We start from the raw sequence: 12,465 nt of genomic DNA on the forward strand, positions 1-12,465 counted from the left end.
AGGAAACAGGTGCAGAGGGTTTTTTAAATTTTTTTTTTAATTCATCAAAGGCAGCTGAGTCCCTCTAGTGCTTCCGTGTTGAGCTCTGCGCTTGTTCCAGCAGGAGGATAATGAGGAATGGAAAACATCAGTCTTCATTATTTTACCGTATCCCCAAATGTGTGTTTTGGTTCACTGGGAGAGAAAAGGAGATGGACATTGCATTGCATTTAATTCACTTCTGAATCTGCCCAGGCCTGATTGTGAAATCTAATTTCCAACATACGTTTCAAAAGTTTCCACAATTGACAATTCCACAAAATCCTTCCCTTCCCTTCCCTTCCCTTCCCTTCCCTTCCCTTCCCTTCCCTTCCCTTCCCTTCCCACCACACAGTTTTATCTCTATGAAAAACTTCTAGTCAAAGTTTGGCCTCTGGCAACACGTAATTAAGATTCAGATCAAACAAAAGGAGGTAAGCTTTTCTTTTGTCTCTCGCAGGTTTAACCAGTGCTGTCCTAAATCACGACGGGTGTAAGCATGCGCTTAAGTGCCCCGTTGAATCAGAGCTGTACCCACAAGACAGCTTTCTTTTATTAAAGTAGCTACAGACAAGGCCAGTTTTGTGACTCAGTTTAAGGAGTACTTCATGGTTTTGCTGCTTCAGTTAATTACTCAAAGCTCTTGGTAGGCAAAAGTGGGTCGTATGTGTGAGAAACATAAGAAGTATGACTTTAGTAGGATGTGGTCAATATCTGTGCAGCTTGGAGCCATTTCTAATACAAACGATGCCTTGGTGATGTCAACTTTAGCCGCTGCCCATCTGCCAGAAATTGCAGAATGACGTACTTTGTTGTTCTTAGCTGTACCTTCAGTGTGTGTCCCTCTTTCTTGATATCACAGTATCCTTTTTTTTTTTTTTTTTGCCACTCTGGCTGTCAAAAAACTGAAGTAAACGGAGTAAGAAAAACAGAAGTGAATTGTTTTGAAACTTCATAATTTTTGATGGCATTTGTTTTCAATTAGAATAAAAATTAGAAAAGATTCCCCATTAACATGTGTTGCTTGACAGAAAAAATTTAAGCCAAATAATTGAATTTCAGTTGTTTTCTTATCCCTAATTTCATCTCGAGTTTTGTACATGAAGATCTTACAAAGTGTCAGTATATATTTAATTTGTTTGGGAGAAGACAGTCGTATTGTCTCGGTTATACTGAGAAATGTATCGGTGCACAATTAAAATGGCCACTGCTTTCAGCTTGCCCGATTATAATCTCTACCATATGACTTCCCTCTTTCCTTAGCTCCAATTGTTCCCACTATATTGGAACAACCACCTCCTTTTTGTGCTTGTAGGAAAATATATTATAGCTGAGTGCAACTAATATTGAAGAAAATATTAATTTTCAAATTGAATATCTGGGGAGAATCATCAGCCGGTAGCAACTCAAATTAGTTTTGTGGCACTCTTACACAAAAGTGGAGTGCGTTAAGGATGACAGATTTTGCGGCGCTGGTTCAACTTAGATTTGGGACGCTTAAATTCAAGTGTTGTCCAGGCATCTGGGATCTCATTAGCGTATGATCATAGGCTGCACTATGACAAAGAACCATCCTTTACCACGTCGAAGCTGTCAAGCACGTGTAGCCAGCTCACCGGCAAAGGTACCGTATGAAGCTCTACTTCTATTGCCCGACATTAAATCTCTTCTGCGCAAGACCCTCTTACGCTGTCGGGTACCCTAAAACAGACCTGCGGGTCCACCCCCTCCGCCGGTACAGGCCGGTTTGCGGTTTGCGGGGCGATACCCAGCGTGAACGCGTGCTCGCGGCTGCTCTCCCACTAGGACAGCACCCAGGCTTGGCGCTGCCGCGGGAGGGCTCTCGCCCGGGCACTGCTGGCAGCACCCCGGGCTCTCCTCTGCCTGCCTCCACAGGTTGTAACAGCGCACACCGTTTACGCAAAACGGGGCAAAATGCAAACGTTTATGCAAAACGGGGGGTATTGCTGAACGCTTACTTACACTCCCGTTGTAGCCTAGGCATTTCCTAGGGATACACCTCTGTTTTCGGGAGGGGGGCAATTGGTTTGCTCTATTTGGGTGACCTTCGCTGGGGAAAGCTTTGCACCTAATTGTACCCTCTTTGCCTCGAGGACTAAGCAGTTGTGACCATATCACGTAGGATTTGATCTCTGCTCCGAACGCTGGTTGGTAGGCGTGTTTACAGTCGCGTGGGCTGAAAAGCTTTCCCAGGTGTATGAGGCCCAGAAAGTCGGGCTGTTGAAGCAAAGCTGTGCGAGCAGCCCTGCTGAGAAGGACTTGGGGGCACTGGTGGATGAAAAGCTGGACATGAGCCGGCAATGTGCACTCGCAGTCCAGAAGGCCAACCCTATCCTGGGCTGCATCCAAAGCAGTGTGGGCAGCGGGTCGAGGGAGGGGATTCTGCCCCTCTGCTCCGCTCTGGGGAGACCCCACCTGGAGTCCTGAGTCCAGCTCTGGAGCCCTCAGCACAGGAAGGACATGGACCTGTTGGAGCGGGTCCAGAGGAGGCCACAGAAATGATCAGAGGGATGGAGCACCTCTGCTGTGAGGACAGGCTGAGAGAGTTGGGGTTGTTCAGCCTGGAGAAGAGAAGGCTCTGGGGAGACCTTACTGCAGCCTGCCAGTGCTTAAAGGGGGCTTATAAGAAAGATGGGGAGAGACTTTTTAGCAGGGCATGTTGAGACAGGACAAGGGGTCATGGATTTAAACTAAAAGAGGGTAGGTTTAGACTAGACCTAGGGAAGAAACTTTTCACAATGAGGGTGGTGAAACCCTGTCCCAGGTTGCCCAGAGAGGTGGTAGCTGCCCCATCCCTGGCAACATTCCAGGTCAGGTTGGACGGGGCTGTGAGCAACCTGATCTAGTTGTGGATGTCCCTGCTCACTGCAGGGGGGTTGGACTAGATGGCCTTAAAAGGTCCCTTCCAACCCAAACTATTCTATGATTCTGTGATTCCCTAACCTAGCTAGTGGGTTAAGATATTTTGTGTAAAATTTCCCCCTCACCTAGACTATGTCACCTATTTGTCCTACAACATTCAACAAACCACATTACTTTGCATCTGCTTACCCACTTGCAATGGGGCAATGGTAAAAGCAAAGTTCTTGCTCGTTTTTCTGTACAAGGTGTGCCAGACCTTTACCAAAACATACACAGTGCTTGGAGATGTTGATTTGAATGAAAGCTGCTGTGAAACTACATAGCTTGTAATGTGGCAACTGGATTCCTTCGTTTGTAGTTTTGCATGAAATGGCAAAGGACTACTCACTACGTTGCTTTCATTTGCCCTGCTCTGCCAACAGAGATGTTAGCTACTGAGAAGTGGAAGATCCCTCAGCCTGGAAAACAATGAAACCAAGGGTGATTAAGGAAGACGCATTTCATTCACTTAGACACCTGCCTCTCCCCACACTTCTGAAAATACTTGAAGATACAGATTTCATCTACCAAGCCCACGTCACTCTGCTAAACCCATTTATCTTCTGCACCAAAATGTTAAAAAAAACCCAACAGGCTATATAACATCTGGCTTCTCTGAACCTGGGAGGCAGTTGGACAAATTTGGCTCCAAACCGGAGTGGGGTTGTCCTCGGCTGAAATGCTGGGCACTGGAAACCTCCCACCCAACCTGTCAAGCTGGACAGCTGAGACAGCTTGGTCGAACGCAACAATCTTCATCTCGGGTCTGAAGCCCATCTGGGCACCAGTGGAACCAGCGGCCCTGGCCCGAGGAGAGAGCGCCTGGGCTGGCAGAAAGCCTGGTAAGAAAGCTCTTACCCTCACCCCAACCCCAGCGCCAGCGCTCCCGAGAGCGTGCCTCACGAGTCATTGGTGAAACGTTGCAATTCCTGCTCACGGTAACGAACGTGCACACAAAAAGCACTTCACTGTCCGGCCCTTTGTAATAAAAGCGATAAATTGCCAGACTCTTGGCGCGGGGGGTGTGTTTAATTGTCGTCTGGGTTGGTACAGAGCTCAGCTATGCTCCAGTGTTTTCGCTTGTGTCCCCTTGCCGGGCCACCCGGGGCAGCAGACCTTCTTGTGACTAAAGGGCGCTTCGGGAGGGAGCAGTTCTGTGCCTGCATCGTTTAATTAATAAACTATTTGCAGCACGTTCTCTATAACCCAGCCCTGTTAAAAATAGGATAGAATTTCATGAAGCTTATTACTTGTATGACAGATGCAACTGCTGAGAATTCATCATCTAGTGGAAGAAAAATACGTAGCCAGTAAACCACGACTGGGAAACGCGGCGGCGGGCAGCTGCGCTGCAGGGACGGGTAACGAGTTGCTTCTGCTGCTATGTTAATGCTGTGAAGAAACGAGTGCTGCCACCGAAAACAGGCTGCCGCTGTATCATAGCTTTTTGTTAGTTAGTCACTCCTTTTATTATGCAGTTGTTTGCAAGCGCGTTAAAAAAAAAAAAAAAAGTTGTTGTTATTGCCATTTCTTATCGTAAAACACCAAATGTGCTTGATTTCCCCCAAACCCTCTGACTCCTCACTTCGCTGTAGTTAACCACGGGGCCGACGGATCCAGCCTCGGTAACACGGGGCCGGAGCATTTTGGAAACGCAGAACGCTTCAGCACCTTTTATTAAAAAAGGGGAGCGGGGTCTGCCGCATTTGATGGGATCCAAATTCCCTTCAGCACGACACGGCGGTGCCTGGGGCTCCCCCCCGAGAGCCTCCTCCAGCGCTGCTGCCAGAAGGGAGAGCAGGCAGCACCGTGGGCTTCCTTTCATCCGCGTGGGTAGGTCTGGGAGAAGCGGCTTCCTCCGCCTGGCGTTCTTAGCCTTGCCTTGAATGTATCTGCGAGGTCGATGAGAGCAAATTCGGGCGATCACCATCACCCCGAGGTCGGGGGACCTCACCGGTTCTGTAGACATGGCAAGGTCTTGCAGTATCAGGACTGTAGCTCCTTGGGCTCTTAAATGGAGGGTGTTTCGGGCAACACCAAACGACAGCTACGTGTTAGGATACGAAGTCTACGAGAAGTAAGAACAGCAGCAGCAGCAAATGAAAATAAAAATGCGTATTTTTTCTCTTGAAAATGTATATAGCCCTAATTTTAACTCGTAGTAAAATATACTTGTGTACATATACATATATACAATTAAATAAAGTATTGTTTGTTGTATTTATAAATGCTTTCATGTATTTATAACAACAGAAAGTGATTGGCTCACTCCTAAATAATGTTATAAGTAAAACGTTCCCCAGTATTTTTGCATGTCAAAGACAAAGTAATGTTCAATGAAGTGTGACGTGATGAGTTTTTTTCTATGTGCTTTAGAGGGGGCCAGGATTTTATCCGTGGAGTAAGTGGGAACTATTTCTGCAAGACAGAGTCCAAACATTGGCAAAGGAAGTTTTAATAGATTTTTACATGACACAAAGCCAAAAGTATTCATAAATGACTGACGTCTCAAATTCCATGGCAAAAATCCTACCAAGTTCAACAGAAGATTTTCCCTCTACTGCAGTGGTCATGAGATCAGAAATGAGGGAGCAAAAATCAGTTTCTTGATGCTTAGTATGTGTTTTAACATTATAAAACGTGTTACCAACAGCGTTAGAACAGCTCTTTCATCCAGTACTTCTAATTAGAAAAGCATGATCAGGAGGCCCTCCAGAAATTTGTGAGGGAAACCTCTGACTGCAAGCGAATGGTTTTGAACGTTGACTGCTGCTCTCCCAGTAGGGTAAGATTAAGTGGAGCAGGTAAAACTGCTACTTTTGTACATATTTTGTTGGTTATAAACACCACTGACAGCAATACTCACTCTGTAAGCAGTTATTAAAACCAGTGGCATCAGTCTAGTTGCACTCCATTTTTTCTAAAAGATGAAACAACGGTGCTGAACACCCTGTTAGTGGTTAAGTAATAAAATACAAAATTACCCCTTTTAACGTGGTATATGACATTATGGGTAGAGTTTTCCAAACCCCTTCACTAACACAGTCAATTAGTAGCCTAAGCTACCAGTCATTTTGAAAAATGTGGTTTAGCTTTTCTTGTAACGTTGCCTTAGATTCCAAGCTCCTTCTGCTCGATGGACTAGTTTTACTCCAGTGAAATAAAGACGCTCCATTTCCAAAATTTATAGGGTTCATTTATTACCTCTAGTAACATATTATACTGTATAAATACTCTATCCTTGTTATATGTCCTTTTAAAAAAGCGATAACTTAGAAGATCACATTAGACAAGAAGTATAAAAATAAATACGCTCATTATATGCATTCATGACAAATTATAACCCTTCCCAGAAGGGAAAGAAATATAAAATACTTATAAAGTATATAAAATCTATAGTAATATATTTTACTATATACATATGGAAAGCCATATTCTCTCATTGTCTATGGACTGGCACAAACTTTAATTATGCAAATGTTGGCATATTGCTGTGGATGGACCTGCTATCCTTCAGCTTTGTCTTCCCGCCTTATCAGTGACTTGAGCACTACAAACCCATCAGAGGCCACATAGGAGAGGTTCCCATTCATAGCGGGATTTCTTTGATCTTTCTTTTAACCCAAAAGCAAGTAATTTCCATTGGCTGGGGTAAGGGAAAAGATTCGAATGTGAAAGCATGACTCAAATGCTCACAAATGCCATCAGTCTGCTTGACAGGATGGTAGGACCAAGCTCAAGCCAGAAAAGCCAGTGGAAGGTATGCAGGAGGCACAACGAGCAACTACTCAAGAGATGCTACCTGCTCCATGAAGATTTCCACTTTTCTAGCCTCTGGATTACGTATGTCACCACAATGGCATCAGAGTGGATGAGAGAAATGGACAGGCACATTGCGATGACATAAAGATACTTTAAAACAATGACATTCTAGTTGTCTGTGGAGTTGACTGACCTGGGTATTTCTTACTCTTTACAGGTAGAGAATATGGCTTTATTTTTATATAAAACTATTCTCTGAAACAATAGCAGCCATGAATGACATAGTTAAAGCTCCTCTTCCCATCCTGTTTTTTTGCCCTTCGTGAGGTAGGTAAGCCCTGACCGATCGTTTTAAGCTATCTTTTCCACTCCCCCTCCTACACATGGGGACTTGATCAGTACCACAATATAAATCCAAAAGAAGCGAGAAATAACCGAACCCCAAAATGTTTTCTTCAATGTGTTTTGGCCACTGCTCATGTTTTGTTTAATTTGTAACAGACTTTAAAAAAGGCAACTATAATGCCCTCAGGCCTTATCTGCTGAAGACAAGTGAGTGACATGGGTCTGCTATCCTATCCTATCAAGTTTTCAGTTGGCAGGGTATTTTTAGGATGCAACGCCAACTAAAGCCATTTGCACCGTCCCACCTCAACACATCCTCACTATGAATTTTGTATGCAAAAACACATGCGCTGCCTCTAGCCCTCTTTTTTCAGTGCATTGTTCTGAAGGAAAAAAATAAAATAATAAAAAAACCTTAGCTTTCCCAACTTATACTATTTAACTGCAGTCTGTAACGTTGCAGAAGTCTATTAGGTGTTTCGGTTTCTTGGAAGGCTCACAGCTTTCTTGCGGCAGAACGCTGCCGTCGTAAGAAATACATTTCAACAATCTCTTCTTGAAACCTTTCCCACACGTCTTAGAGCAGGGCGACCAGCCCCCCAGCTGCCACTGCGGGCAGGGCACGTCGGCGCAGGGACGGACGTCACTGGGCTTCAGCTCCCGTGCGCAGTCGGTGGCCGGCCGCCCCCGGGGGTCCCGGCACTCCACCGCCCGCCTCTGCCAGCCCGAGCCGCATGACTTGGAGCACTCGCCCCACTCCTCGATGACCCACTCAGAGGAGATGATCTCCCTGATGGCATTGAAGGACTCCTTCTTTCTACTGGGCGCCTTCTCTGACCCAGGCTGCGCGGTCTTCTTCACAAAATAGGTGAACTTGATCTTGGGCTGCGGCAGGGCCCCCACCGTGAGGACCTGGATGGTCAGAGGCTCCTTCAGAGGGCTGAAACTGCGGATCCTCTCCAGGGCAGCGGAGGAGCCGCTGTACCTCAGCACGCTGCCCTTGTAGGTGATGTCCTGCTCCAGCGTCGACAGGGTGTAATCGCCGTTGAGGACGTAGGTGCCATCTGCGGCTTTGATGGCGAGGAAGCTGCCGTCATGTCTTGCGCCCCGGTGGTTTCGCTGTTTCACCTCGATGTTCGTCGCCCCGGCTGGAATGGTGACGACGTCGTGGTAGCCGGGTCTGCCCAAGAGAAAAGAGAAAGACTTGAGTCCTCCACTCTTCCCTGCCAAAGGGAAGAAGCTGCCTGGCGCAAGACTGAAATTCATTTGAAGCGGAATGAGCTGCTGATCTAATCGAATTAAAGGATTAAGGAATTGGCAGAGCACGTTATTGCTATGGCAGAGGGGTGACTGTAAGTTATCTTCAGTCAGATGGCTCTGGCCAATCAAATCAGTTCCAACGATAAACTGGGGCAACATCTCACTGGTTTGGAAACCCAAAGCTTACACCCACAAAACATTCACAGAACAAAATAACAGCAGCAGCCATACACTCACTTTGCTCTAACAAGTGTGCCAGACACTTTCTTGCAAGTGGATCCATTGCCACCACAGATACCGCATTTGTCAAACTTCTTATTGGATCCTATCATACGGTCGCAGCCGGCCTTCACGCACTGTCCCTGGACGCAGACAGAGGTGGAATCGGGGCTACACGGGGTACCATCCACAACCTTTGCAGGGAACAAGCAGTAGGGCATTTGATTAGAAGATGCACATTGCTTTGAAACTGCATAATACAGGCACACACAAAATGCAAAATAAGGACAGGTGGAACACGTGCAGCACCTGCATTTTCAGGGATTTTGAAACTAAAAACCAAAGCAGTCCACAGTTTGTTGAAGGTATGTAGTGCTACTTCACCTCACTTGCAAAAACAGTGCCATGGTGACAGGAGAAAACAACCAACTTCTGTTTTTATTAACACCCCCTCCCCCCAGAAAACCCACCACAGAACTGTTTTACTGATTTCATACAAAGAAAGATCATAGTTTCCTAGTGTCACTAGACAATAGTCATGTCCTCGAAGTACAGGACCAAAATTGCTTTTAATGGTGTTCAATGTAGTCTTTATTTCTAGGAGTGCTGCTCTACAAAAAACATCTGTGTCATTGCCCTGGTAGCTGTTGGCTCTCAACATCTCATAAAAGTGAGTTCAAGTAGCTACGCAAGACAAGCATTTTTCCTTTTGTTTATTTTAAGCTGTCAGCGTATTAGTAACCGGTATGAGAAAGCACCAATGTTTTGGCAAAGAACCCCCACAGTTTTCCACGCACATCTCAATCTAATCAACTTGGTGGAAGGAGAGGAAAGGAAACTAGGGTGCAGTGGGTAGAAGAGGTGGTACGTGTGAAATAACTGGAAGGACTGTGCCAGAATATTTAAAGCATGCTTGCACTGTACACGTAGGAAGAGGAGAAGGAAGAATCTAGCTTAAGTATGAGAAAGACATAATTTCAGATTTCTACACTCCTTGACTCTTAACCTCACATGAAGAGTTAGAAGAAATACAAATCCTATTCATGATTAGATGGGAGAGGTATAGCTTTGAAATACCTTTGGCTGTAAAACAAAGAAGTATCCTGTTCCTTTTGCTCGGCAGACCAGCTTGCACCTATCTTTTGGAGAGACGCCGGCAAACTTGGGCGTCCACTCCACTGCAGGTCCGCTTCCAAAAGGAGACTTGGAAAACTCGTTGTGCTTTTCGCATTGTTCCTCCCTAAAGGTTTTGCCTGCAGGCAGAGGAAAGGGAGGTGGACATTAGATCATCTTCTGTACATGCTCTTCCTCCACAAGACACCCTTCCTCGGCCTTAAACATGGGGAAAAGATTACCATCATTGTCCGGACAGTCCTCGATGTTACACGATCTGTACTGCACCCGCTTCCCTTCACAGTACTTCCCCCCGTTCCTCGGGACAGGGTTGTCGCACTCCCTGAAGGAGTACTGCACTCCGCCGCCGCAGGTCCGGGAGCACTCTCCCCACGCCCCCCAGGACCCCCAGCTCCCATGCACTGGCGTCTGGAATCACAAACAAAAGGAGAACAAAAAGTTGAATACAGTAAAAGCAAAACAAAACCAAATCACAAAACCCACAATCATGCTCATTTCTACCTAAGCCACTTGTAAAAAAAGGCTGTAAGTTTTATTAGCTATCTGCCTCCATTTATTCAAGCCCTTTGACTCATCACTCCCACTGAAGCATTATCCATGCTCCTCTGCAACCCATGATACATTCTGATTTCTTTTTTAATACTTACATCATAATGCTTCTTCTCGGTTTTATTCACACACTTGCCATTCATGCACCACTTCCCTTCCCCACAACTGGTGCCATCTGCCCAAGGGAAGTGTTTGGTTTGGCAGACGAGCAGTCCTCCCGAAGTGCCAGTACACCACAGCGTTGTACATGTACTGGCTGCATCGGGGCAGTGCTTGGACTCATCTCCAAACGTAAACTGGCACTGTCTGTTGGCATCGTACAAGGTGCCAGGCAAGTCAGAAGGAAGCTGGATTGGTTTGTGGGGCTTGTCCAACAAACACTCACCTGAAAAGGCAGAAAAAAAGAAAAAAAAAAAAAAGAAAGTAGACGATGCTGTCAGTTCGGTTTCGAAAGGAAACTGCATTTGCTTTGTAACGTAAGCCTTTGAGCCAATTTGTGCCACCATTTCTGTAAAACTAAGGGTCTTTAAATTCATTGGCAGCATGTAAAAGGTTAACTCCATGCTGTAACAGAAAGCACTCGGTTAAGAAAAAGGGAAAAAAAAGAAAGCAAAAAGCAAAAAAAAAAAAAAAGAGTAAAGCACAAGAGCTTAAATGCCACATGAATGGAAAGCTTAATAATCTTACCATGACCATTATCCAAAAATGTTGTAATCATGTAGGCACTGCAGGGAGACCAAGGCTGGCTGCGATCCAGGTTGGAAAGCATAGATGCCATCATGTGGAAATCCCGGCTTATTCCATTAATACCAGCACACTGCTTTGCATCGTCATGAGGCATGTTAAACACGTGGCCTCAAAAAAAAAAAAAGTAAAGTCTGTGATTTTAGGAAGTCTTTCATATGCATTACCAATACTATTTTAGATATTAGTCTAAAGCCCGGTCTTTAAATAGTAACCTGAATCTGAATACTGCCAAATTTTAAGGAGACGACACTATCTTCGCTCCCCTCACAGGCTTCTCACATGCTTTTTTCCAGCAATCAGTCAAACGCACAACTCTCGCAGACAACGCCGTGTAAGGCGGATTTGCTTTCCGTGGTTCAACCCCGCTACAGTGGCAGAGCTTTGCCTCCTCCCGACTGCGCCGTGGAGGGCAGGGAGCTCTGCGCCCCGCGGGGCGAGCCCGCGGTGCGGGCTGGGCAGCTCTTTGCTTTACGGCATCGAGCTGCCTTCAGTTAATCACGTGAAATCGCCTTTCAAGCGGTTCAAGTACCTAGTTCGTGGGCTGTTGTGAAGGCAGCCTGCAAACCATCGTCTTCTATGATAGAGCAACTGCGGTTTAGATCACAAACTGTTCCCACATCGGCCATCCCAAGAGTATCACATGTCTTGGCACCGCAGAGGTCCTGTAAAAAAAGGCAGTTTCATTATTAATCAGATCAGAGACTTAACCTTGGCAAGAAACATCCAGGCCTGGCAGTTTGCCTTTACTTATGGAAAAAGCATAAATATTCAGCACTTCAATGGGTATGATGGCAAAAAGCTGTCTTTGGAACATACACAAGGGTTACACGTAGAAATAAAATGCATAATTTCCATACTAAATCTGCTAAAAATATATGAGACAGAAATACGTTGCACATACTGCAAGTTTCACCTGAGACGGTACAAACAGCAAAATAAAATAAAAAGCAGTTCCTTTCATTTTTAGCCGCCTTTGCTGAAGCTGTGATGACACAAGGCTGCCTCAGAACAATTTTTCTGAGGTCTGCTGGCAGAGGGGGCCTCTGGGGGTAGGGAGCAATGGGTGCGGGGATGGACTGGACCTCCGTGTCCCTCACCTGCCTGGTGAAGAGGATCGCCGTGTCATAGTGCTCCGCGTGCCGGTCACTGGGCGGGTTGTGCTGCTTCTGCCAGCTGCAGAAGTTTCTTAAAGTCAGGGCCGCGTTGGAGGAGATATCGGGTCCCTTCCGCTCCTCGTAAATGACCATGATTTTCACCACCACGAGGCTGATGGAGTTGCGGATGCTGGGGTGCTTGTACAGCTTGGCCGCCACGGAGAGCAGCGTCAGGAGGTAGTGCTTCAGCCCGCTGCCGTGGAACTCGGCCATGGACTGGTCGGCTACCAGCATGGTCTCCACGTAGCGGGGGCTGGACACGAACCTCTTCTTCCTTCTGCTTTTCGTTTCTGCATTAAAGAAAAGAGCGGGAGAGGGAGGGAAGGCGCAGGTGAGCGCAACAAGAGAAACGCCG

General features: G+C 46.2%; 1 protein-coding gene across 1 annotated transcript; it reads right to left on the minus strand.

The window, feature by feature from the left end:
• Positions 1–7,485: 7,485 nt before the first annotated feature.
• Positions 7,486–12,395, minus strand: ADAMTS1 (ADAM metallopeptidase with thrombospondin type 1 motif, 1; the record flags this gene model as incomplete). Its single annotated transcript, XM_010292173.1, has 8 exons — positions 7,486–8,227; positions 8,545–8,720; positions 9,604–9,779; positions 9,882–10,068; positions 10,308–10,594; positions 10,897–11,064; positions 11,486–11,618; positions 12,054–12,395. Coding segments are annotated over 8 exons (2,211 nt in total), but the record flags the coding sequence as incomplete, so codon positions are not given.
• Positions 12,396–12,465: the final 70 nt, after the last annotated feature.

Source organism: Phaethon lepturus, unplaced genomic scaffold, assembly GCF_000687285.1.
Source record: "Phaethon lepturus isolate BGI_N335 unplaced genomic scaffold, ASM68728v1 scaffold8848, whole genome shotgun sequence".
Lineage (NCBI taxonomy): Eukaryota > Metazoa > Chordata > Aves > Phaethontiformes > Phaethontidae > Phaethon > Phaethon lepturus.